At 46.6% G+C, this 24,011-nt stretch overlaps 1 protein-coding gene across 3 annotated transcripts in view; it reads left to right on the forward strand.

Moving 5' to 3' along the window:
• The window catches only part of LOC135912586 (uncharacterized), a 254,346-nt gene that overhangs the window by 29,172 nt on the left and 201,163 nt on the right, over nt 1–24,011 (forward strand). For all 3 annotated transcript variants that reach the window (XM_065445081.2, XM_065445082.2, XM_065445080.2), the window contains exon 4: nt 23,017–23,221. In XM_065445081.2, the coding sequence (XP_065301153.2) occupies nt 23,017–23,221 (205 nt within the window). The remainder of the gene's footprint in view (nt 1–23,016; nt 23,222–24,011) is intronic.

A 24,011-nucleotide genomic window follows, 5' to 3' on the forward strand; every position in this document is an offset into this window, starting at 1 on the left:
ACAGGTTTTTGCCCAGGTGCCCCTCCAGTTCCTTTTGTTTCTGGTAAATAAAATTGAATAATTGATTGATTGATTGATTGATTGAATGATCACGTAAATACCCTGGAAAATATTTACAGTGATTCGACAGCCACCTTAAGTCTACAAAAGAAAAGTAGGGATATATCTATAAAGAAAGGGGTCAGACAAGGAGACACAATCTCTCTAATGCTATTCACTGCGTGCTTGGAAGAAGTATTCAAGCTATTATCTGGGAAGGTTTAGAAGTAAGGATCGACGGCGAATACCTCAGCAGCCTTCGGTTTGCCGATGAAATTGTTCTGTTCAGCAACACTGCGGACGAGTTACAACGAATCATTGAGGACCTTAGCAGGGAGAGTGAAAGAGTGGGGTCGATGAGAAACATGCAGAAGACAAAGCTAAGGATAAATAACCGGCCAAGGGAACAAGAGTTCAAGATCGCAAGTTAGCCTCTAGAGTTTGTGAAGGAGTACGTTAACCTAGGTCAACTAATCACAGAGAACGCTGACTATAAGAAAGAAATTCACAGAAGAATAAGAATGGGTTGGATCGCATACGGCAGACATCGTGAGCCCCTGACTGGGAGCTTACCGTTATCATTACAAAGGAAAGAATACAATAGGTGCATTTTACTGGTGCTGACATATGGGGCAGAGACTAGGACACTAACGAAGAAACTTGAGAACAAGTTAAGGACTGCGCAATGAGCAATGGAACGAAGAATGCTAGGCATAACGTTAAGAGACACAAAGATAGCGGTTTGGACCAGAGAGCAAACGGGTATAGACGGTATTCTAATAGACATTAAGAGAAAACAGTGGCGCTGGGCAGGTGATGCATTGCGCAGATTAAATAACCGTTGGACCATTAGGGTGACAGAATGGGTACCAAGAGAAGGGAAGCGCAGTAGAGGACGGCTGAAGACTACGTGGAGCGATGAAATTAGGAAATTTGCGGTTGCTAGTTGGAATCGGCTGACGCAGGAGAGGGGTCAATGGAGATCGCAGGGAGAGACCTTCGTCCTGCAGTGGACATAAAATAGGCTGATAATCATGATGATACTAATGATGATGATGAACTCAAAAAGCTACCGACAACTTTGTTAGTTCGGATTTACTTCTTAATCCTGAAACCACAAGGTTTGCAGCACAGGAAAATTTCCTGTTGCCTTTATTTCATACTAATTACGTAAAGATGGCGCGCTTAAACTTTGGAAGAGCCTACCCTATTCCATTAGGTTGTTATCTACCGTGTACTTTTTTAAATACGAACTCAATAATTATTTGCTGCCTGATTAATTTGCTGTAATGTTATTTTGCTATTTTGTAGGGGTGTAATTAGCAATGATATTGAGTCTTTCCTCTTCCTTTTGTTTGTATGTGTGTTATGACTCAGTTTCTTGGTGATATTTTGATTATTTCATATTTTGTTTCTGTGCTCTGTAATCCGTTTTATTTTTTTATAGAACTTCTAATCCAAGGGTCCCGGTGCTGTCTCTGACTTTGGGACCCTTGTCTGTATACCATTTCTTGTAACGAATTGTTATGAATGGATAATAAACTGAAACTAAACTGAAACTGAAACTGCAGCCGTGGCAGAGGACATTTTATTAGCCTGAGAAATTGTGAACGATCGGTGCGAAAAGAGTGCAGCCATTGAAGGACGTTAGGATCAAGGTTAAGTTTACAAGATGCACGCCAGTTCCATAGCAATACTTTCCGTCTATTGTGCCTTTAACTAGGAAAGCTACATTATTTTGGCGCAGCCGACAGTGGACTCCAACATGTGGGTGACATTTTTCCTTGAGGAGACCTACGCAGAGAAGATAATCTTTTCGAGATACCAGGCTGAAGATGAACCAGTGGTGGAACTACCTCGTGAACTCAACTCGGCAGAACTCGTGAACCTGGTTTTAGAGAAGGTTTCCATGGACACTGCTGAACTACGTCGGAAGGGTGCTGTGAAAGTGAACTTGCGTCTGGCGATCTTCGACGAATTAGTTCTTCAACCGATGCGTCCAAAGGACTCTGGATCACAGTCGTCGACGAAAGAGGTGAGCCTCGTTTTGAAAGCTCTTCGGCTACAACAAGAACAGATTTCGCAACAAAACCAACTGGTGACATCGCTTATCAGCTGTTTAAACGCTGAGAAGCCAGTGACTAAATTTGTAGAACCCGATGCGTTCGACGGCATGTCTTCAAGTCCAGAAGGTTGGCTTAAATTCTATGAATATGCCGCTGGGAAGAACTGGCACTCTAATGAGGACAAGATTACTAACATGCGTAGTTACTTAAGTGGTGTTGCACGGTAGTGGTATGATTTGCACATTATTGAAGAGGCTGGCAACTCTTCGAATCAGTGGAAAGAAAAATTCTTGACGACATTCCGAAGCAACCCAGTGCAAAGATGGGACGCCGCGCTTAATTTCGAATTCAAGCAAGGCTCCCTCGTCGAGTAATTCTTTGACAAACGCCGCCTTTTAAAGCTGGCCGAGCCTATGCTTCCTCCTTCTGCCGTAGTAGCACTAATAATACATGGACTGCACGCGCAAGTCCCGAAGCAAGTGCAAATACGGTCCCCTAAAACTATGGATGGGCTCCTGGAGTGCCTTCACGACATACCATCTACTTCATAAGAAAATATAAGCGCTAGCTCAAGCACTCACTTCACACGGTACGGCGCGAATTGGTCAAGCCGTAATCAGCGAGAACCACGCTGCCTTGCAGGTGGCACAGAGAACTTGGGTTGGCGCGGTCCCAGAGGTCGGGTGAATAACTTCGACCGCGACCCTGTCTCATCTGATAAACTGATAAACAAGCGTGATCAGTCCGCCCCATGACCACAACTGAGACTGTCTATTGAACTTTCGCTAGCCTACTTCACATTCCTGTCAAAGTGGGCAACAGACATATGATGGCTTTGGTTGACAGCGGTGCTTCTGTGTCTATAATAAATGCCAAGCTGGTAGATGCAAGTCACCTGTATAGTGGAAGAGTACTACGGGTGCAAGGCTACGATGGAAAAGTGACAATGTATAATCAATGGGCATCAGTAAACATCGAGTTCCAAGGTCACGAAATAGAGAGTGAAGTACTGGTGATTGAGGGGATGACGTACGACTTTCTGCTATCCAGACCAGATATACAGAAACTAAATACCAACCTATACTGGGACGATGCGGTTTTAGTGGAAGGACTATCAAGGCAAGAGACGCAGCCGGATCGAAAAGATAACCTGCGAGTTGTCAAGTGCGCGGAGGATATTGCAACAATCTATCCTGAACTGGTATGCGTAGGAAGCTACCCACAATCGATGACGTCACACAAGATGCCTTTCGGACTAACTGACAAGGCTGTCATCCGAAAATCACTTTATAACATGTCAAGAAAGTACAAGATATGGTTGAAGAAGGAATTGCAGGAGATGCTAGACGCCAATATAATCCGGCCTTCGGTGTCACCCTTCACCTCTCCTATAACTATTGCGCCGAAAGAAGATGGATTTTTCAGACTGTGAATAGATTACAGGGTTCTCAATCGACAGACAGAACTTATACCATTTCACATGCCGAAGATAGACACGACTATAGATGAGACAGGTGGTTGCCGAAGTTTTTCACGTATTGACTTGTGCAAAGGTTTCTGACAGTTTCCGCTAACTGAAGAAACAAAAATGTACACTGCTTTTATCACGCCCTTCAACCTGTACGAGTATAACCGGCTTCCTTGCGGCTGGAAAACCTTGCCAGCAAGGTTCCAGAAGATTATGAACGAAGTCCTGAAGCCATTTCTAGGTGTCTTTTGTAACGTGTACATAGACGATATTATCGTCTTCTCTAAAGCAGAGGCGGAGCATCAGGAACACCTGTCCCAGGTATTAAATGGCTTGACCTTGGCACACCTCAAGGTTAATTTTAAAAAAAGTGCGTTCTTTCAAAGAAAAGTTGTGTTTCTTGGAAGAGTATTTGATGGCACTACCAAAAGCACGAAACAAGAGTCCGTCGAGAGGATATTCCAACTGGTAAAACCATATGACGTCCACTCAATGCGTGTGTTTTTGGGATTAGCAGGACATTTCAGACCCTTCATAAAATACTTTGCCATAAAAACAAGATGCCCCACGCGCCTAACGCAGAAAGAAGTTCCATTTGAGTGGGATGAGGAATGTGCGAGAGCCTACCGTGATCTGGTGCACAGAATCTCTGCTGACCATATTCTACGCATACCAGATTTCACTTTACCCTTTGAAGTGAATACCGACGCCTCACACTATGGGACAAGTGCAGTCTTGTACCAGAAATGTCCAGAATCATCGGGCCGAGAAAAGCGACACGTAGTAGGTTACTACAGCTACACCCTCAAGCCACCTGAAGTCAACTACACCACTACTGAAAAGGAAGCTCTTGCAGTCCTTAAAGCAATTCAGTACATCCGTACCCACCTAGAATGTGCGAAATTTACTTTGTTCACTGATCACCAGGCCCTGACTCATCTCTTGAATATGGCCCAACCTAAGGGACGTATCGCCAGATCATCTCCCACAGACCTGGACCCCTTTTGACTGATGCAGATGCATTGTCTAGACTGATGATACAGGCCAACAACGAACAATCGGAAGAAATCAATGAAATTAAATTGTGTGAAGGCATTGAACAATAGATTTTTATGGAAGGTCGCTATCACGTCCCGCCAACGCTGGTTTCCAGGGTGCTTTATTTGTACCACGATAGCCCAGAATCTGGAGGACACGATGGATTTTGGCGCACTTACAACAAGCTAGTCAAGAGATTTACGTGGCCTCACATGAAAGAAGACGTCAATCAATACGTTCGTTCATGCCACATTTGTCAAGTCAAGAAAGTGAAATATAAGCAGCCTACGGACACCATGATAATACCTTGCCACTCAAACGTGCCTTTTGAAGTTATACACCTGGATTTCGCCGAGCTAAATAAGAAACGAGAAGGAGTCCGAAAAACGCAAGCTTTTCTTCTGGCCATAGATGAATGCACCAGGATGGTCGCGGCACGGGCAGCAAAAGAAGAAGCGAATAGTGTCATCGGCGTTCTCGAACGGGATACGTTTAAGACAACCAGGACGATTGTATGTGACAACGGTACAGCGTTCAAGAGTGAAAAACTAGCAAGATGGGCTCGAGACCACAGTATATCAATCCAATTCTGTGCGCCATACCATCCCGCGGCGAATGGGCTTGCAGAGCTTGCTATACGAGATGTGAAACAATACATCAGGATGTGCGATAGTTTCCCTGGTGGATGGAAATGCTGTTTAGAAGCAGCTGTAAGACATCACAATCGCTCCTACACCAGTGGCTTGGGATGCAGCCCGCAGTTCGCTTCTTCAGGAGAAACCCGTATTCTTCAGGCGGACCGTGAACTGGGGCTGTTAGAAAACCTCAAGATCGTCGAGGAGAGGAAACAGAAATTGCAGGAGGAGAGGTACCGTAAAAGAATGACAAAAAATTTTGACAAGAGACATTGCTCAGATATTCCAGACACTCAAGTCACCGACCTCATTCTAGTTAGGAAAGGATTAAGAGAATCCAATGCCAGATTTTATGGTCCTTACACTGGGACAAAGACAGCCACTCAGAAAGGAATATTGAAGGCTGTGTGGTACACTGGCGAACGTGGCTCAGTTGAATGCGCTTCGATTGGAAACGTTTACAAGTATTACCCCAGAGGGGTTAGCAAAAGAAACCTGGAAGGGTGAAGCGGTATGAGCCTTCGAATAGACGATGAAGAAGTGCAGGAACCGGGGTTCAGGAGAACAGAAGAAGGAAGTTAGAATAAAATGGTAGGAACGCTACAAAGAAACCTTGTCACACGCTTTCGAAAAATCTAGGAATATACTATAGTGTACAATGTAACTCCTATCAAGCATGTAATTTAGTTCACGTGTAAACGATAAAAGTAGAGCTTCACAGGAAAATCCGTAATAAAGGCATTTGACTGAAGGCATGATGCAAGGTGAGGGGAAATTAAATGTTACAATTTTTTACAGAGAATACACATAAGTGAAACAGGCCGATAATTATATGGCGAAAGCCTATCCCTAGACTCGTGCAAGGGAACCACCTCCCCGACCTTCTAGTTTCCGGAATGCAGGCAGTTTGAAGAGATTGCTGGAATAGATTCGAAAGTATAACACTGTACATCTTAGTCCTGATTAACAACTTGGAATTTATATTATCAATGCCACATGATGAAGGCATTTTTTGTTTATCTATTATTCTTTCTATGTCAGCAATCTCGAAGCCATTAGGGTCCATCGGTAAAAAGTGAGCACCGGGACAGGTAGGAGATACAGAACACAAATTTTTGGAAAAATGAGAAACAAATGCAGTTCAACACATTTGCGCATTTATTAACTTGGATTAGTTGGTCGCTTGAGTCCTTAAAGGGAATGACTAAATTCTCCCTTTTGTTGACTAAGCTCCAAAATTGCCTAGGGTTAACAATTAGAAGGGATGGTAATGTTGTATTGTTAAAATGATCGTTTCGCGTTCTTGAGAGCCTTTTTGTAATCGGTAGCCACGGCCTGATAAGTAGTCCAAGGTTCTTGAGTACAAGTTAGTTTTGTAGAGCGAAAAATGTTTTTTTTTAATACAGGGCTTTTTCAACAATTAAGGGAACCATGGCAATTGCCAGTTTGACGCAATCACTATGCGTGGAACGTATTTCTTGATGAGTGATGAATGTTTTTCTTTGAATAAATTGCAGTTAGCATTCACCAAACGATCATGAAAGTTAGATAAGAAATCATCTAAAAAGGCAGAAAGCCCATGGTTAATAGCATAATAATCAGCGTGTATATAATCACGGATATATTTTTCGTGGTTGCTCTTATAAGGCACGGTGCAAGTCAAATAACAATGAAGCAGTAAGTGATCGCTTAGCCCCGGTAGGTACGATATGGGATGAAAAAGAGCAGGCGTAATGGCGACTACTAAATTGAGGATGTTACAAGTAGCAGGCGCAAATCTTGTGGCCTGCATTACAAGCAGGGACAGATTGAATTCATTGCAGAAATTGAAAAATCTGTCGCCTTCACTGGAAGAAGGATGCCTATAGGAATGCACATTAGACCATACTATATTAGGGGAATTAAAGTCACCTACTAAAGGGAACGGGTTATTCGGATACTGCCCTTTAATCACATGGATAACATCATGAAGGTCATCAGCAAAGGTGGGCGAACAGGACGGTGGACGATTACGAACGCCCAATATCAGTTTCTTAGAGCATGTTTGTATTTCAACCAACACAAGTTCTAAATCGTTAGTAAGATCAATGGGAAAAGACAAAACAGCATCATAGACTGCTATAATCGCGCCTCCGCCACCCCTAGCACCCCTATCACACCGGTAATGTTATATCATAAGAAGCCAACGAGCACTAACACCACAACATAAAGGAAATTACTTGTGCCTAATAAATGAAACAAAGAAGCGATAAATTAATGGAAATGAAAGTGGATGAAAAATCAACTTGCCGCAGGCGGGGAAGAATCCCACGGCCTTCGCATCTCGCTCTACCAATTTAGCTACCACGGTGCCGTTTCCGCATCAACTTTCTCGGTATTTTCGTTTCCTAGTAGAGCCCTGGGAGCGTTAGTCAGCGCCACCGCCACCACTTGGAGGCGGATGTGGAACACCCTTTCTACCGCAGGTGCCACCAGAACGTGATCTTTTTGGGTGAATAAACCCACACATGCTACCTGAAAGCTTCAGTGCTGCCGGATTCGTGGCCCTCGTTATGTAATAAACGAGACGAAGAGGGATTAACCGAGGAACACAATTTTTATTAATCATATCATAAGAAGCCAACAAACACTGGCACCAAGGACAAAACAGGGGAAATTATTTGTGCTTAATAAATGAAATAAAGAAACGATAAAAATAATAGAAATGAAAGTGGATGAAAAAACAACTTGCCGCAGGTGGAGAACAATCCCGCCACCAGGCGCGCACACAGTCATTTTTTTCCGGGGGGGGGGGGGGTGGCAACGCAAGCTAACTTTTCTTTGCAAATGAGGGGTGGAGGTACCTTTACGAGTGTATATGTGAAAAGTGCCCACATTCACGATAAAGACGCGTAAACCCGCAAAAGATAATTGAAATAAGGTGTATCTCACAGGTACGCTTGTGAGATACAGATCTTTACTTGGCAAACAAGGAAGCACATCAAATTGACTCGCGCATGAAAGACGCGGATGATGAACACAGCCAAGAAAAAGAAAACCAGCGAAAACGTAAAATAAAAATTTGTTGTAGCGTTTTTCGAATTAGCTCTGGAAGAATTATAGAGAAATATATATTTGCAGAACAATCACAATTCTTTTAGATCACTCGTTTAGTGCTCTAACAAGTTGAGTGCCAAAACCGACTCGCGCTGTTATTTGGGAAGTTGCGTAGTGATGCGTGGTTACCAGACCCGTACAACCGCGTAAAGCGCAGGACACGGTGGTTCTAGACGTACTGCGCTCACCGCGGAAGGTTAGAAAAACTGCCACATTAGCGCAGTAGAGAAGTGGTTACGTCAGGCGGCTTGACTGATAACTGTAGAAGCGTCATTCAAAACACACAGAATTATTCTCCACTTCCGGTGGTGTTTTCTCTACTTAATTCCTTTTTAAATAAAAAGATGTTCCATAAATATTTTCACAAACAATGGTTGAATGTGTTAATTTTCGCTTTTCTTTCCTGTTTGGCTGTTGCCTTAGCTCTCTCCCTTAGTGGATCGCTTAATTTCTCAACTCCTTGCGACTCCTGTTTCAAGTTGCCAATTTTTGCGCGAAAAGTGGTGTACCAAGTGAAAAAGCAGACAAGGTAATGGGTGACAGTCATATTGCTTATAGGTTTAGTGGTTATTGCAGGGTCTGATGATGGACGCTGTTTCGCATTATCTTTATTTTCTACCTCGTTTAACAAATATCGCGGGTATATGGTTCCGAGAATATGCCAGCATCGCGGCGAGCCATCACTCGAGGAAATTATGAAGCGAAAGGAGAAGTTAAAAACGTAACTGGCGCTTTCTACTGCCGCAACTCGTTCCACGAGCATACACACCAGCTGACTACGAATTAAATTCCTTTCCTGGTCCGTAGATCAGTCTAAACGAAGAAGGTTCAACTAACGAAGCAACAGCAACGCGCGTGATCGTTGAATAGATGGTGACATAAATATTGTGTTGGGCATTAAAAAAAATAATATCACTAAAACAACAAACTACACCCTGCCTGCTGCACCTAAGTATTGCAGGCTGCCAAACCGGAAACAACTAAAGAAGGACAGTAGTGAAAAAAATTGTGTGTGTATGTATATATAAAAAAAGAAGGGGTATGGTCTACTACCCGTGCGAAACCAGAGCCAGGGCAGCGGCGGCTGCGAGATTTATTGAAAAAATTGTATAAACTTAATAATCATACATGATTTGGCTTGGTATCTTGGCATCTTGACTCACAAGATTTCTTCTGTTTTTGCTTCATGCATATGTATACAAAAGTTATTCCGTGTGGAGGATTCTTCACGTAAATAGATGGTGACAACTGAACTCATCTCCACTTAATAGCGCGGGCACTGAATCAATCTGAAAACTGGCCATCACAGCCTGGGAGATGCCCGTAACTACCGCCATCCAAAATGAATGAAAAAAAATTGACACCCATTTCACTCTGTGAATATGGAATGCCTGCGAATGCCGACGACAGTCAAAGCTCTCACACGAAAAGCAAAGTACTTCACCTGCGCCGCGGGACGGCCCGAAGTTAGTGCGATGCCGGGCCGATTCGCGGTGGAGGTGAAGCAGGCGTTAAGCACTCCCCATACTGGGGTGCATCCCGAAGGTAATGCAATGACTGGCCGACCCGCTGCGGAGGTAAAGCAGGCGTTAAGCACTCCCCATACTGGGGTGCATCCCGAAGGTAATGCAATGACTGGCCGACCCGCTGCGGAGGTAAAGCAGGCGTTAAGCACTCCCCATACTGGGGTGCATCCCGAAGGTAATGCAATGACTGGCCGACCCGCTGCGGAGGTAAAGCAGGCGTTAAGCACTCCCCATACTGGGGTGCATCCCGAAGGTAATGCAATGACTGGCCGACCCGCTGCGGAGGTAAAGCAGGCGTTAAGCACTCCCCATACTGGGGTGCATCCCGAAGGTAATGCAATGACTGGCCGACCCGCTGCGGAGGTAAAGCAGGCGTTAAGCACTCCCCATACGTTGGCCAATCCCGAAGAGCCCGAAATGCGCTTTACAGGTTCCAGAGCCCACGGCATATGTGCCATTGAGCTTGAACTACTTCTTTCCTATCACCTGGATCGGCCCACATGATTTTTTCTGTTGAAGGACGCCGAAAAAAACTATACACGCAGGATTAGTTGTGCACAGCTTTCGCTGTGAAAGGCAGAAAATGTTGACCGCCGAATATGATTTGTCGGCGCTTTAGGAATGTGTTTGGCGTGGGTGGGAGGGGGAGGGGGTATGCCGCCTAATGTCGGGGGGTGGGGGGCGCCCCCCCCCCCCTTCATGGATAGGTGCCTGACTCCTAGTTTCGAAAAACAGCTCAGTCAGTGCGTTGAATAGTAGCCCCAGGGGCTACCTTGATGATTCGACGGATGGTGGTAGAGAGTGGTTTCTCTTCTCTTTTCTTCCAGTCGAGCATAGCCGCAACATAAGCAATATGACAAAGGGCGAAAGCGTGAACGAGCCTAATGGCACATTACTCGCACATGCCTATATTTCTATTGACAATGAGTCGAAACATTCGTAGAGCATTCTCCACTTTACCAATGATCTTTTATATCGTCAAGCTACTGGAACCGTTATTTTGAATAGTTAGTCTTGGACTCTGATCGACCCTACTTGAGGGATACGGTTACCATTCATGTCAAAGAGCACGATATGACGCCTACTTGTTGTGCTCCCAGTCTTTAAGGTTTCGTTCTTGGTTCGAAGGAGAGTAAAACAGCAATTCCGATTTTTCCCGACGAGCATTTGAGGCCCGCTCGAGAGAGGCAGAGTTCCGTGACCCTAATAGCATCCTGCATTGGAGCCTTCAACTGCCCGTCGCAGCCCCAAGTGATCCATATAGTAACATCATCGGCATAAATGGTGTGCCCGACCCCCATCAATGTCCAGTAATGTTTTGAGCAGCTTCACCATGACCAGATTGAACAGGAAAGGAGACAATACGGAGCCCTGTGGCGTGGCCCTGTCACCTAGCCCATAAAATTATAATGTGCAAGGAAGCGGTTCTGTCGCTCAGAAAAGATAGAATATAGCAAAAAAAAGCGTTCATAAAGATTAACATCCGAAATGGCCCGAGGAATTGCCGCGTGGCGCACAGTGTCGAAAGCCTTCTTTACATCAAGAGCGAGCATGACTCTTGTACCGCAAGTCACTATCTCTATGAGAGTCTTCTTAATTCTAAGCAAAGCTTCGAAAGTCCTGGCCTGAATCTGGTCATGGTGTACGGAAAAGAAGTTCGCTCTCCTCCACATGGTTCGAGAGCTGGTTGAGCACGACATGTTCCGCAACTTTACCGAGCCATGAAGTCAGAGAGATCGATCTAACGTTTGCAATCCCAAGAGGTTTGCCCGTCTTGGGAATGAGTACCGTACGTGCGTGCTTCCATTCTTTCGGAATATCGCCCTCTTTCCAGATTCGGTTGATTTGCCTGGTTAGGTGACTGACAGAATTGTCTTCGAGGTTGCCCAGAACTCAGTTGGAGATTCCATCAGGGCCTGAATCGCCAGTACCATCCTGAATCGATTCCATCAGGGCCTAAACCATCGGTTCCTGAATCACAAGGCAAATTTCACTCTCCGAGAAATCTTCGTCGAGGGCGTGATTGGGAGACCCCGAGTACTCGACCAAAAGGGGGTTGAACGAGTGCGTACTCTTGAGCGGGAGGTACAGACTAGCTAGGTCATCCAACAGCTTGTCATCCGCCACTTTCTTTCTCGCCTTGTGAATAATTGTGTATAGTAGCGACCGTTGAGCAGGTGTGGACATGGAGCGGCTCTCATTGAAGAGATGTTTCAAGAAGCCCCAGGCACCGCCTTTGCGGAGTCTGCCATCCAGGGAGACACACACCTCGTCCAGGGAGACAAACTTGCATAGAACTCTACAGTGTTCCTCGATTTCCTTAGTCAATATCGATATTCTTCTCGTAAGTATCCTGTTCAACTGTTGACCTTTCCAGCCTGCTAATATGTATTTCCTGGCCTCGAGGAGGTGAGCGAGCCTGAAGTCCATCTTACCAGTTTGGACGTCCATGACAAGAACCCTCTCCGACGCCCTGATGTCAGAGCCGAGTTGCTCCATCCAACTTTCTAGCGGCGGATCAGCCGTAGCTGGGGGTGAGCTTTCGGGGGTTCTCAATTTAGTAATTAATCTCAATCAATCAGCCTATATCCATTAGCTTTACAGGGGCACTCTAGAGTTTATTGTTATTATGTAATTGTCACTACCCAGGTCAATGTTGGTATTGTTCCAAATTGACTCCGCTATCGCCCTGACAAAAGTTTAGTCGGGAGTAGAACCCCTGCGCGAGGATGTACAGCCTCTAGTTGGATGGTCGGTGTCCGTAATCAGAGTTAGACTAAGGTCAGAAGCGTGAGTCCACAGCCTTTGCCGGTGGGGTAGGTGTAACGCGCCACGCTTGATGAGCTGCGTTGAAGTGTCCCCCAACAAGCAGACCCAGCAAGTTTAGTGACCGTGGTTAGGATGGACTTGAAGCGCTGTCTGGAATCACTAGGATTGCTGTAAAGGCCATGGTGGCCGCATTTCGATGGAGTCGAAACGCGAAAACACCCGTGTGCTTAGATTTAGCTGCACGTTAAAGGACCCTAGGTGGTCGAAATTTCCGGAGTCCTCCAATACGGCGTGCCTCATAATGAGAAAGTGGTTTTGGCACGTAAAACACCAGAATTTCATTTTTCAGGACTGCTGTACGAATTGAGGAGAAATATGCCGCTGCTATTGGCTACGTAACTGTTAAGAACAATCTCAACCGCGATAAATTCAACATTACTGGGTAGCGTGCGGAGCTCACGTCGGACATAAGAAATCTTCCTGTTTATCAGAATGGGGACACCCCTGCCTCCATCTACTCGAGAAGACTCCACCTTGTAGCCCGCGAAGGAAAGGTCGATCGTCAGTGCTTCCTGGAGCATAACTGTATGTGGCTTCTCAGCCTCCGATTTATTTAAATGCAGAATAGCATCCTTTTTGTGACGGATTAGCCTGCAGTTCCATCGCCAAGCTCTGAAATTCCTATTAGCCGGCGCCATCCTGATTATTTGCAGATATCTTATTCAACTGTGAGTCACTGAGAGACCTGCACGGCTTTGGTAGCGTTTTCGGACAGGTTTTCTCCATGACCGGAACAACCGTCTGATAAAGATACGTCTCAATCTTTTGCAGCCTGATTCCTGATTCCTCCTTGGTACACTCAATTCGATTAAATCGGTCGTTGGTATGTCTTATGCTATCGCTGATGGCAGAGAGAGCCTCCTCAATCTAAGACTTCGCCTTGGTTTGCAACTGGTTCCACTGATCAAGGGCCCTAGTTTTGGGAGCCAGACATGCGTGGGCCCTGCCTTCTAGCGTTACCACCTCCATAGAATTCGGAACCTCATTAACCGACGGACGCTCAGACGCAGCGGACTTCTTACGAGTGATTTCTCTGCAGAGCTCAACTAGCTCTAGTGTAAGCCTATCGACCGCCACGCTGAGGCTGCTATTTTCCTTTTCTAGCGATACAATTCCGTCTCCCTCAGAACTGCGAATCTTACCTTACGACAGCTGGGCCGCGTCCTTCTCTTTTCCTCTGACTTTGTCAGCCCAGGGGTCAGCGCCTCCACCAGACGAGAAGCGCACCTGCGGCCCCCTGGCGCAGCAGTGACTCCTGCTTGATCCTCGTTGTCTGGATGACGCACGTCGCCGGGAGTGGCAGTGGCTGCGCGAGCGGGTGCGCTCCCTGGATGTGGTGCGACCGCTCGCCACCTGCGGCTCCACTTCAGCGACCTGTGTCTTCGTGCGCTCTTCTTTCGCGCGCTTCTGACATCCCACACGTACCACGTATGGAATTAAGTACCGCCTTTTGCACACCTTTTCACCCGTTTTATGCAAGCCACCGCACAACATGCATTTCGGCTCACATACATGCGATTCATTTGGGTTACGCAAACCGCCGCCCCTACATTCCGTAGTTCCAGGCGCCGTGCAGACGTCGGCTCAATGACCAATACTGCCGCAGGTGTAGCATACATCAACTTGTTTTCGCTATAGAAAACCAGGTAGGTCCGTATCTCACAAAGTTACATACACGAAGTCAGTCGAAGACGATAACTGATCAAGTATCCTTGATTCTCTTGACGACGAGCGCTAGTGGGTTGCGGTCATTCAAAATGTTTCCCCTATGGGCTGCCGACCCATCGGCTATATATACATTTCTGATAACCCCCTTGCACGTATCGCTAGGAGCAATTTCATAACCGTCGGCCTCGTAGGCATTACGCGCCACGGTAATAGATTTCATGTGCACATATCTTTCTGCGTTTTTTCTAAGGGGGTTGCTGGCCACCAAAACGTTTTGAATAACATTTGGTCAAAATGAATTATCCATCGTTTGCTCCAGGCTTAGACATGCCAATTTATTGGTTGCTTTGCCCGCTTAAGTAAAGCTAATTTTATCCAAATTCAAGCCGCCTCTTGGGCGCAGCGCAATTCTGATATGCTCCTAGGGCTTGGCAGGATGCGCGAAGCCTTTGCTACCCGATTCATAATGTTAGAAAACGGGCAACGTGGGCTCACTTGCCTCGCGCTAGCGTGGCCTCCTGGCTTAGAGGCCGGGTAAGGAGTGGAGACCGGGCCTGCTGCGTCAACTATTTCAGCAGGGGAATCGCACATGGCAACGTACCTACAGTAGAAAATACTGCTACAGATACGTTACGTAACTAGACAGCGACTGGTATTAAGTATGAGCGAAGAATCGGTTGACTTTTATGTTTCAATGAGGAAGAATGATCTGTAACAAGGACGCTCAATGAAAAAGTTTCGATTCACAGAAAAAAAATTATACATTGCAGAAATTGAATTTGACATGGCCAGGAAGGGCAAACTGACGGAACTGTTTTGTCCAGCGTCTTACGTGCGTGGCAGGAGGTTGCAGGTGCATCTGAACACGAATAATTTCTAGAAGGTCCTTTTGAGATACCTCGATGACTCGGCCAATGTCCGTGCTGATGGAATGGTGGCTGACGCTCTTTTCAGTCTTGACACAGTCTTCCGCATACTCGATATCTCATCCAAATACTTCTGCATCCGCTACTGTGCTGTTGGTGAGGAGTTTGGTGTTTGATGAGCTGTTGGTGATGAGATAATAAGGGCATACTGAACGCTGACGTTTTTTTTTTTTAGCAGGCGTCCTGATTGCCAATTCGGCTCATTTATAAGCGGTTATGTGTTTTCTTGAACGCATCATTTCTGTTTTTTCTAAACAGGTAGGTCGCTTCCGGGTCTGTTTATTACGCTTTTATTTTATGGCATGAACCTATTTTTGCCGCACATATACACTCTCATGAAAACTAAAACCGCCACTTTAATTTGGAAGTTTCTGGCGTGAAAGACAGCTGCGCGCGCACTCTGTCAATGTCGTGCGAGCGAAGCAGGGATTTGGAACATGCACTGTCTGCTACATTGTATTGCGTATTTCGTGCGTGGTGGGAGCGGCGCTTCGGCCGCGTTATCAAGGGGATTTTCTTATCAACCTGAACGGTCGGTGTCACGGTGCGGCATTATTCGATTCGGCGAAACACCGATTAATGGGCACCAAAAGATCGTAGGAGTAGGAACCGACGAGCCAGACGGTTATTGCCGGTTACTCAGGCAAGTGGCCGAAAGAAGTCGAAGACAGTTTTAGAGATCATTGTCTTTTTGACGTCGGCGCGGCCATGATGCCCCGACGACATTTTGTAGGAACCGTTGTGTATTCTCTGCCCGCGCGTGCATAGAGAAGCTTGCTAAGAAGGCAGGGGCTGCGAATACTGCGAAATATGTGGTGTCTCTGTGCGATCTTGTGTCCCCGAGTTGTAGAGAATGTATGTGTGCCGACAGCGCCACATGGCCGGCTGCCATCCTTTCTCTCGTGTTTGTGAACGAGCAATAGAGGCCCGCCACGGACTCGAGGGTGTGCTTGCGTTGTGCAATACAAGTGCGCAACCTCTTACAGCAGGAGGGAATTACGCGTTCCCTCGATCTAATTAAAAGGGGCGCAGCGAAGACCTTGGCGGGGGGGGGGGGGGAGGATACAATTGGGTGGACTTGATTGGATCGTCCCCGATATCTGCCGTTCCCCAACACAGGGAACTAGGGAAAGGAGAAGTTATTTAAACGCAGGCTTTAGGCAGAACTAAGCAGTCTAGAAGCTGGGCCTGCAATCTCCTGAGAAGCGTAGAGTATCTAGTGCCGTCCAGCATTACCTGGGTCGCCAAGCCGCGTCTGAACTGTGAGTTACTAATTGATGTACGAGACGACAAACCATCGTGCGCAACGAAGCTCACGGTAGTTCCCCTCAAGTTAGCTCAACCTGCTCGAGGGAAGACGTCAGACATAGACTCCCGGGAAACCCAGCCCAGCAATCGCATCCACAGCAACGAGGTCGGCTTGCTAGCGTTCTTTGGGAAAACTATGCAGTCGACTACACGCTTTATGGACTTTCTGCTGCTGTCCGGCCATGCGTATGCCATCATTTGTTTTCTTTTGAACTCTGTTTATTTTACCACCGTTAAGGGTGCTTTCTGTAGTGTTAATTTCTATATTTAATGCTTACTGTTAGTTGGATTTCTATAGTCTTCATTATTGATCTAGATTAAGTGCATGTGTGCTAGTGTTCTTGTGTTTATTTGTGTTTCGTTTAAATTGTGTGTCGTTGTCAGTCGATAAATGTTTTTTATCTCTTTCTCCCGACTCTATCTCCTTCGCTGTGTTCGTTTGAGTACCTATAACTGCCAACCAGCTTGCATACCCTGTCGAGGACTTCGCGCCGACGGCGAATGGGGGACAAGCCGCGACAGCCGGCCTTGAGAGACGGATAATAAGTGTGACGTAGGCATGAAGGAATAGTGGCAAAGCCACGAAACGTGCTGTTGGTGCTCCTTCCGTATCATTATTAAGGTGACGCGTTGCCTCTTCCTGTTTGCGACAGGCAAATGAGTTGCTTTCAATCAGCTTATTTGAGGGCGCTGCTTTATGATGCCGGTGGGAGTGCAGTCACGTGGTATTTACCATATTTCGCGAGGTTTGTTTGCCAGTCGGAAAAAAATTGTACGCAACTAGTACGTCGCTGAAGACACAGCATTAAATGGCAATTGGGGGTGCATTGGGGTGCCAACAAATGCCTCATTGACATTTTGATAATTTGGACAGTACTTCTAGAATGAGATAATTAATTGCAATTGCCGAAATAAATTTCAAGAGCGAAATAATTACAGGCGGCTAGTCCACTTTACTGGAAACAATATACACTAGGTTGTCTTCGAGTAACGAAACTGCTCTTTTTTTCTTGGTGCATGATAATTGCGGAACCCTGTATAATTCACTCCGTAACCCAAATGAGGCCAAGCCGGATTCACTCAAATCAGAATCAGCAGCAGTCATGCGTGTCATGCGCAGGAGCGCCGATACATGGCCTCACAGAAAAAGAACAAAAAAATAGAAAGGCTGCAGTTTAGCCGGAAACAGGAAGCAGTATTACTGGTTGCGAAGTATACATCAATTAGACGAAACAAGATTACGCCACCGAGAGACGCCAGATTCGGGGTGATGGGAGAGGACTCAAGCTGCTAAGTTGAACTGTCTCCTACTACGAGGTATATGTATGTATGTATATATATATATATATATATATATATATATATATATATATATATATATATATATATATGCAGTTGAAAAGTTTCATTTATCATGGCTTAACCGCTCGGCCATGGCACAGCCTCCGTCGGGTTTATTCTGACGAAGGCCGTGCCACGGCCGAAACGTTAAACCAATGAAAATGCAATTTTCGTAAGTGTGCTCCTTCGTCTCTTCAACTACCGAAGCACCGGACCTCCAGATCTTTTTCTTGTGCTTATATATATATATATATATATATATATATATATATATATATATATATATATATATATATATATATATATATATATTGTGAGCATTATTCATACGCTTCGTATTCTCACCTGTACATACTCATCATCACCGTTTTGGGGCCTGGTGGTGGGGCTCTGTCTCTGGGGAATAAAGAAGAGACTGGCTGCCTAAACCTCGTCTCACAAGTGGTGGAGTGTGCTGTCCGGTCCCTTCGCCCTCTCGCTCCCGGTCTCTCTCCAGCTTCACCTACGCTACATCCCTGGAGCTCCGCTCGGGTCGCCGCCTCTACCAACTGCACTCGACCATGTCGCAAGACCAGCAGACCAGTACCACGACATCCACCTTGCCGACTCCTGCGGGAACCCCTTCTTGGACAGTCACCACCCCTCAGAAGGATCCACCGGTATTTGCTGGGCTTCCAGGTGACGACGTTGAAGATTGGTTGGAGCTATACGAGCGCGTGAGTGACTTTAACCACTGGAACGAATCAGCAAAACTTGCTCACGTCGCCTTCTACCTAACCGGAGTTGCGAAAACGTGGTTTTACAATCATGAGCTCGATTTGGTCAACTGGAGCATCTTTAAACACCAGCTACGCCAGATTTTCGCGAACTCGTCTGTCCGCTCCGATATCGCTAAGAAGAAGCTTGCTGAGCGTGTACAGCACTCAGGCGAGTCCTACACTTCGTACATAGAGGACGTCCTCGCCCTCTGCCGCCGCGTGAACACCTCGATGGCAGAGAGTGACCGTGTACGCCACCTGCTCAAGGGTATTGGGACTGCGGCATTCAATGCTCTTGTAGTGCTGAATCCCACTACCGTCGCCGACATAATCAGTACGTGTCAGCGTCTCGATGACCTTCATATGCTCCGCTTACACCCTGACACATCTGATTTCACGGCGTCCAACGACAGCGAGCTACGTGCTTTGATTCGCTCCATCATCCGTGAGGAACTGCACGCCCAAGCTTCGTCAAACCCTCCTGAGGTTCATCTGACGCCTCCTGGTGGCGGCCTACGCCATATCGTGAGGGAAGAGCTAGCTGCCGTGACCTCCCCGCAAATCACGAGCCCGCACCCTATCCATACGCCAACGTACGCTCAGGTTGCCTCTATAGCGCCACCCCACCAGCAGCCACCACAACAGGCACCTGCCCCGCTCATGTCCCTGAATCCTATCACTGCAAGACCATCGCCTGTTCCGTCTTATAACGCATGGAGCCCACCTCGACCGGTTTGTTACTACTGCGGCATCCGTGGCCACATTTCCAGGTTTTGCCGACGCCGTCAGCAAGATGAAAGACGTGGCTATGACGGCTTTGAAAGGGATCAGTTTTATGGCCCTGTACCACGACGTCGGCGTTCTGACTACGTTTATTATCCACCACGTTCCCCATCTCCACAGGACTTCAACACTGCCAGTTCATCGCGTTTCCCGCGTCGTCGCTCTCCATCACCGATGCGGCGCTCTTCTTCCCCTCTACGACCGGCTACTTCGTCCTCCGATCACCGCCCGGAAAACTAAATGGTGCAGTTTCAGGAGGGAAAGCCGCATCTTTTGGACAACGTGAAACGCCTCCGGAGCGCCCGTCAAATGTACTTTTGGTGTTTGTTGAAGGTGTCCGAATCGAAGCCTTGGTTGACACAGGTGCTTCGCTTTCCGTTATTAGTGCTGACTTGTGTTCTCGATTGCGAAAAGTGAAGACACCGTATAATGGCCCTCCCCTTCGTTGTGCTAATGCAGTTCTTGTTCAGCCCTCCAGTGTTTGCACTGCGCGCGTTTTCATTGATGGCATCCTACTTCCGCCGCTTCATCAGTCATTTTGCAGCCATGGCGTCGCCGCTACACAAGTTGCTCACGTCGGGCACTGCTTTCCCTTGGACAGATGAATGCGAACTTTCTTTCCAAGCCCTCAAGCAGGCATTAACCAGTGACCCTGTCCTCTGTCACTTCGATGACAACGCACCAACTTGCTTGCACACCGACGCTAGTGGCCATGGGATCGGTGCTGTACTTTTACAGCGTGATACCACCTCACGAGAGAGAGTTGTTGCCTATGCCAGTCGCGCACTAACACCTGCCGAAACGAATTACTCGATCACAGAACAGGAATGTCTCGCAGTTGTTTGGGCGATCCAAAAATTTCGACCATATCTTTACGGACGCCATTTCATGGTCATAACCGACCACCACGCCTTATGCTGGTTGTCGTCAATCAAAAATTTGTCCGGACGACTTGGTCGCTGGGTGGTACGCTTACAAGAGTACGACTTTGACGTTGTCTACAAGTCTGGGAAAAAGCATCAAGATGCCGACGCTCTCTCTCGCTGCCCGCTGCCATTATTAGCTTCGAGTACACTTCTCCATTGCTCGCCACTTGATGAGACTAAGTCGTCACTCCCGTTATTACCGTTATTACCTCTCACGGTTACTGACACGTTATCTTCCAATCACCTCACTCACCTCGCCTCGTGTCAACGTTCTGACCCGTACTGCGACAGCATCATCCAACGCCTGTGCGGAACTACATCTGCACCAAATGCCAGATTACGTCGACAACTGCGACTATTTAAGCTTGACAACGATGTGCTGTACCGCTACATATACAACTCCGACGGACACAGCTGGGTACCTATTCTTCCACGCTCGATGCGCACACAAGTCCTTGAAGCCTTGCACGACGACCCATCTGCTGGCCATTTGGGATTCCACAAAACATACCACCGCGTTAGGAGCCGTTTCTTTTGGCCAGGCATGTCTACCTTTGTGGCCAAGTACGTCGCTTCTTTCGTTCAGTGTCAACGGCGGAAACGACCGACTTCGCCTCCTGCTGGGCTTTTACAGCCCATCCCATGTCCCGAGACACCGTTTGCCATCGTTGGGATAGACCTAGTCGGCCCCCTGCCCATAACGCCAGCGGGTCATCGATGGGTCGTGACAGCTGTTGACCAGCTCACACGTTACGCAGAGACCGCTCCTCTACGCTCTAGTTCAGCCTCCGACGTCGCCACCTTCTTTCTAGATGCCATTGTGCTGCGCCATGGTGCCCCTCGTGTACTGTTAAGCGACCGCGGCAACACTTTCATGTCAACAATGCTCGCAGAAATACTCGGAGCTTGTGGCACAGTTCATAAGACGACATCCGCATATCACCCACAAACAAATGGCTTAACCGAGCGATTTCATCGCACACTAATAGATATGATATCGATGTATATCGGGCCAAACCACGACAATTGGGACAAACTTTTACCTTTCGTGACTTTTGCTCACAACACCGCTATCCAACGAACTACGGGATACTCACCTTTCTACCTAGTTTTCGGCCGTTCACCGACATTCACCATCGACGCCGCTTTCTTCAATGCTCCAACTAACCCCTCAGACAGTACACCCGAACAGTTCGTTTCGAGACTTGAGGAATGCCGTCAACGTGCTCGTTTCAACACAGAAGTCAGTCAGCTAGATCGCAAGCAACTTTACGACATCTCTCGTCGCGACGTCTCCTTTCGTCCCGGAGAGGAAGTGCTTCTTTGGACGCCCATTCGTGCACCCGGTTTGTGCGAGAAGTTTGAATCCCGCTTTCTTGGACCCTATATTATTAACGAACAAACATCCCCCGTGAACTATCGCGTTACTCCCGCAGACGTTTCTTCCGACCATCGTTGTCGTGGTTCGGAGATCGTTCACGTTTCGCGCCTAAAACGATTCGTTCGGCGTTCCCCTCCTGGCTAAGTCGCGGCCTGGCTGGCCGCTTGCGCGTGCGGGGAAATTAGTGTGAGCATTATTCATACGCTTCGTATTCTCACCTGTACATACTCATCATCACCGTTTTGGGGCCTGGTGGTGGGGCTCTGTCTCGGGGGAATAAAGAAGAGACTGGCTGCCTAAACCTCGTCTCACAATATATATATATATATATATATATATATATATATATATATATATATATATATATATATATATATATATATATATACGTGAACGAACAGATTGGGGGATTATTCGAGGGGCCAGATTTTTATTTAATAAGCATATCATAAGAACGGGGGGCAACAAACAACGATACCACGGACGAACCAGGGAAAATTACTTGTACTTAGTCATCGAAATAAAGAAATGATAAATTCATGAAATTGACACTGTATTGAAACAGAACTTGCCGCAAATGGGGAGCCATCCCGCCTCTTCGCATTACGCGTGCGTTGTTCGGCCAATTGAGCTACCACGACGCCGGTCTTTCTGCCATCTACTTTCTGGGGAATTTATGAGTCACTACTAGACCTAATCCTGGGGTGCGCTTGCTAAGTTCGTTTGTTGGCTTCTTATATATATATATATATATATATATATATATATATATATATATATATATAGTTCGGACAGCTGGTCGGGCCCCAGCCCCTCCTCCCCCCCCCCCCCACAAAAAGTGAAAACCTTCCGTTTGAGAAACTTCCGATATAAGAAGACGCGTCATCTGTTGCGCGATTACGTTCCATGCATGTTAGCCGCTACAGTGCGGTTGCAATGTATTGCAAGCCACTGCACTGCGATAAAAATACAAAAGTGCACCTTGCCAAACCTTCTAGAGCTCACGACCTAATGTGATACCTCTCTTGCTGAATCGAGATGGTGCATCCGTGTACTGGAACATAGCTCATATTTGTGGGTGCATTCAGCGAGCAAATAAATGCAATAAAAACAACAACAAACCAAGTCGACGAAATGCAATAACAGCACTCTTTGGTTTAGCGCCTGATGTTGTTAGGTTTCGCGCATGCCGCCATAATGCAATTAATTTTTCCGCCTTCTGTTTCAGGATTGATTCGCCTGAAGTTAGAGTGGTTTGGGAAAGCGCCGACAACACCAAATATTTCATATATATGAGTATAGACTCTATGGGCAAGGTGCGGACAGGCTATCACTACGAAGAGACAGGCAATGTTGTCGCTTTTGGTGTACCGGACATCACAGCTGGCTCATACTATTCGCTAGCTATCCGAATCAATGGAACGGCCCTAATGGTAAGTATATAAAGTTTCTTTTTTGTATTCCTTGCAATATATTGAAAAACTAACATTACGGCCACCAAGCAATAAAAGAAGAACAAAAACCCATGCAGGTGGAAAAAGCCATGCCCTGGTCAAAACTATGTGAAGCGACGCTTTCTTTATTAGTGATACTTATCTGACGCTATATGATGAATATTTCAAGGTTTATTTACTAAGATTGGCTCATTCACCTAAAAGGTGGGGGGGACAGCAGTGAATAGGCTGTTCCCTAGAAGTGGGGAGAGTAGGGCTTCCGCCACAGTGCAGAGGATGCCCGACTCAACAGCGAAGGCGTAGATCTCGGCGAAGCTATTTTAGTGCCACTGGTAATTAACACAAAGAACACAAAACGGTTCGCGAGTCCTCCAAGATATCACGGGTCCTCCATTTGCTGATTGTTCACAGATGTATGTGTGTATGTGGGGGGGGGGGTGGAGGTGGACCTAGAAATGTACACTGAAATGTGCATATTCAGAAATTCATAACAGCAAAGAAAAAAAGAAACAAAGAAAAAAAGAAAAGATATCGCCATCTCGCTTCCAAGTAGACAAAGAGTTGTGCGACTGACGGACTCCGTGCCTTCTGTTTTTATACTTGAATGCGAGATGCAGTTCTTTAGTTCCGTTTCTTTCCCATGACAAACATGTGCGTATGCGCAGTATTATGGAACTAGCCCAAGAACAAGTTACCCAAAGGCATAGACTGCATAGAGAGTCCGCAAAGCTCGGCCGGCCTCCGCCGACGGACTGATCCACTCATCCGT

This window comes from Dermacentor albipictus, chromosome 9, assembly GCF_038994185.2.
Source record: "Dermacentor albipictus isolate Rhodes 1998 colony chromosome 9, USDA_Dalb.pri_finalv2, whole genome shotgun sequence".
Classification (NCBI taxonomy): Eukaryota; Metazoa; Arthropoda; class Arachnida; order Ixodida; family Ixodidae; genus Dermacentor; species Dermacentor albipictus.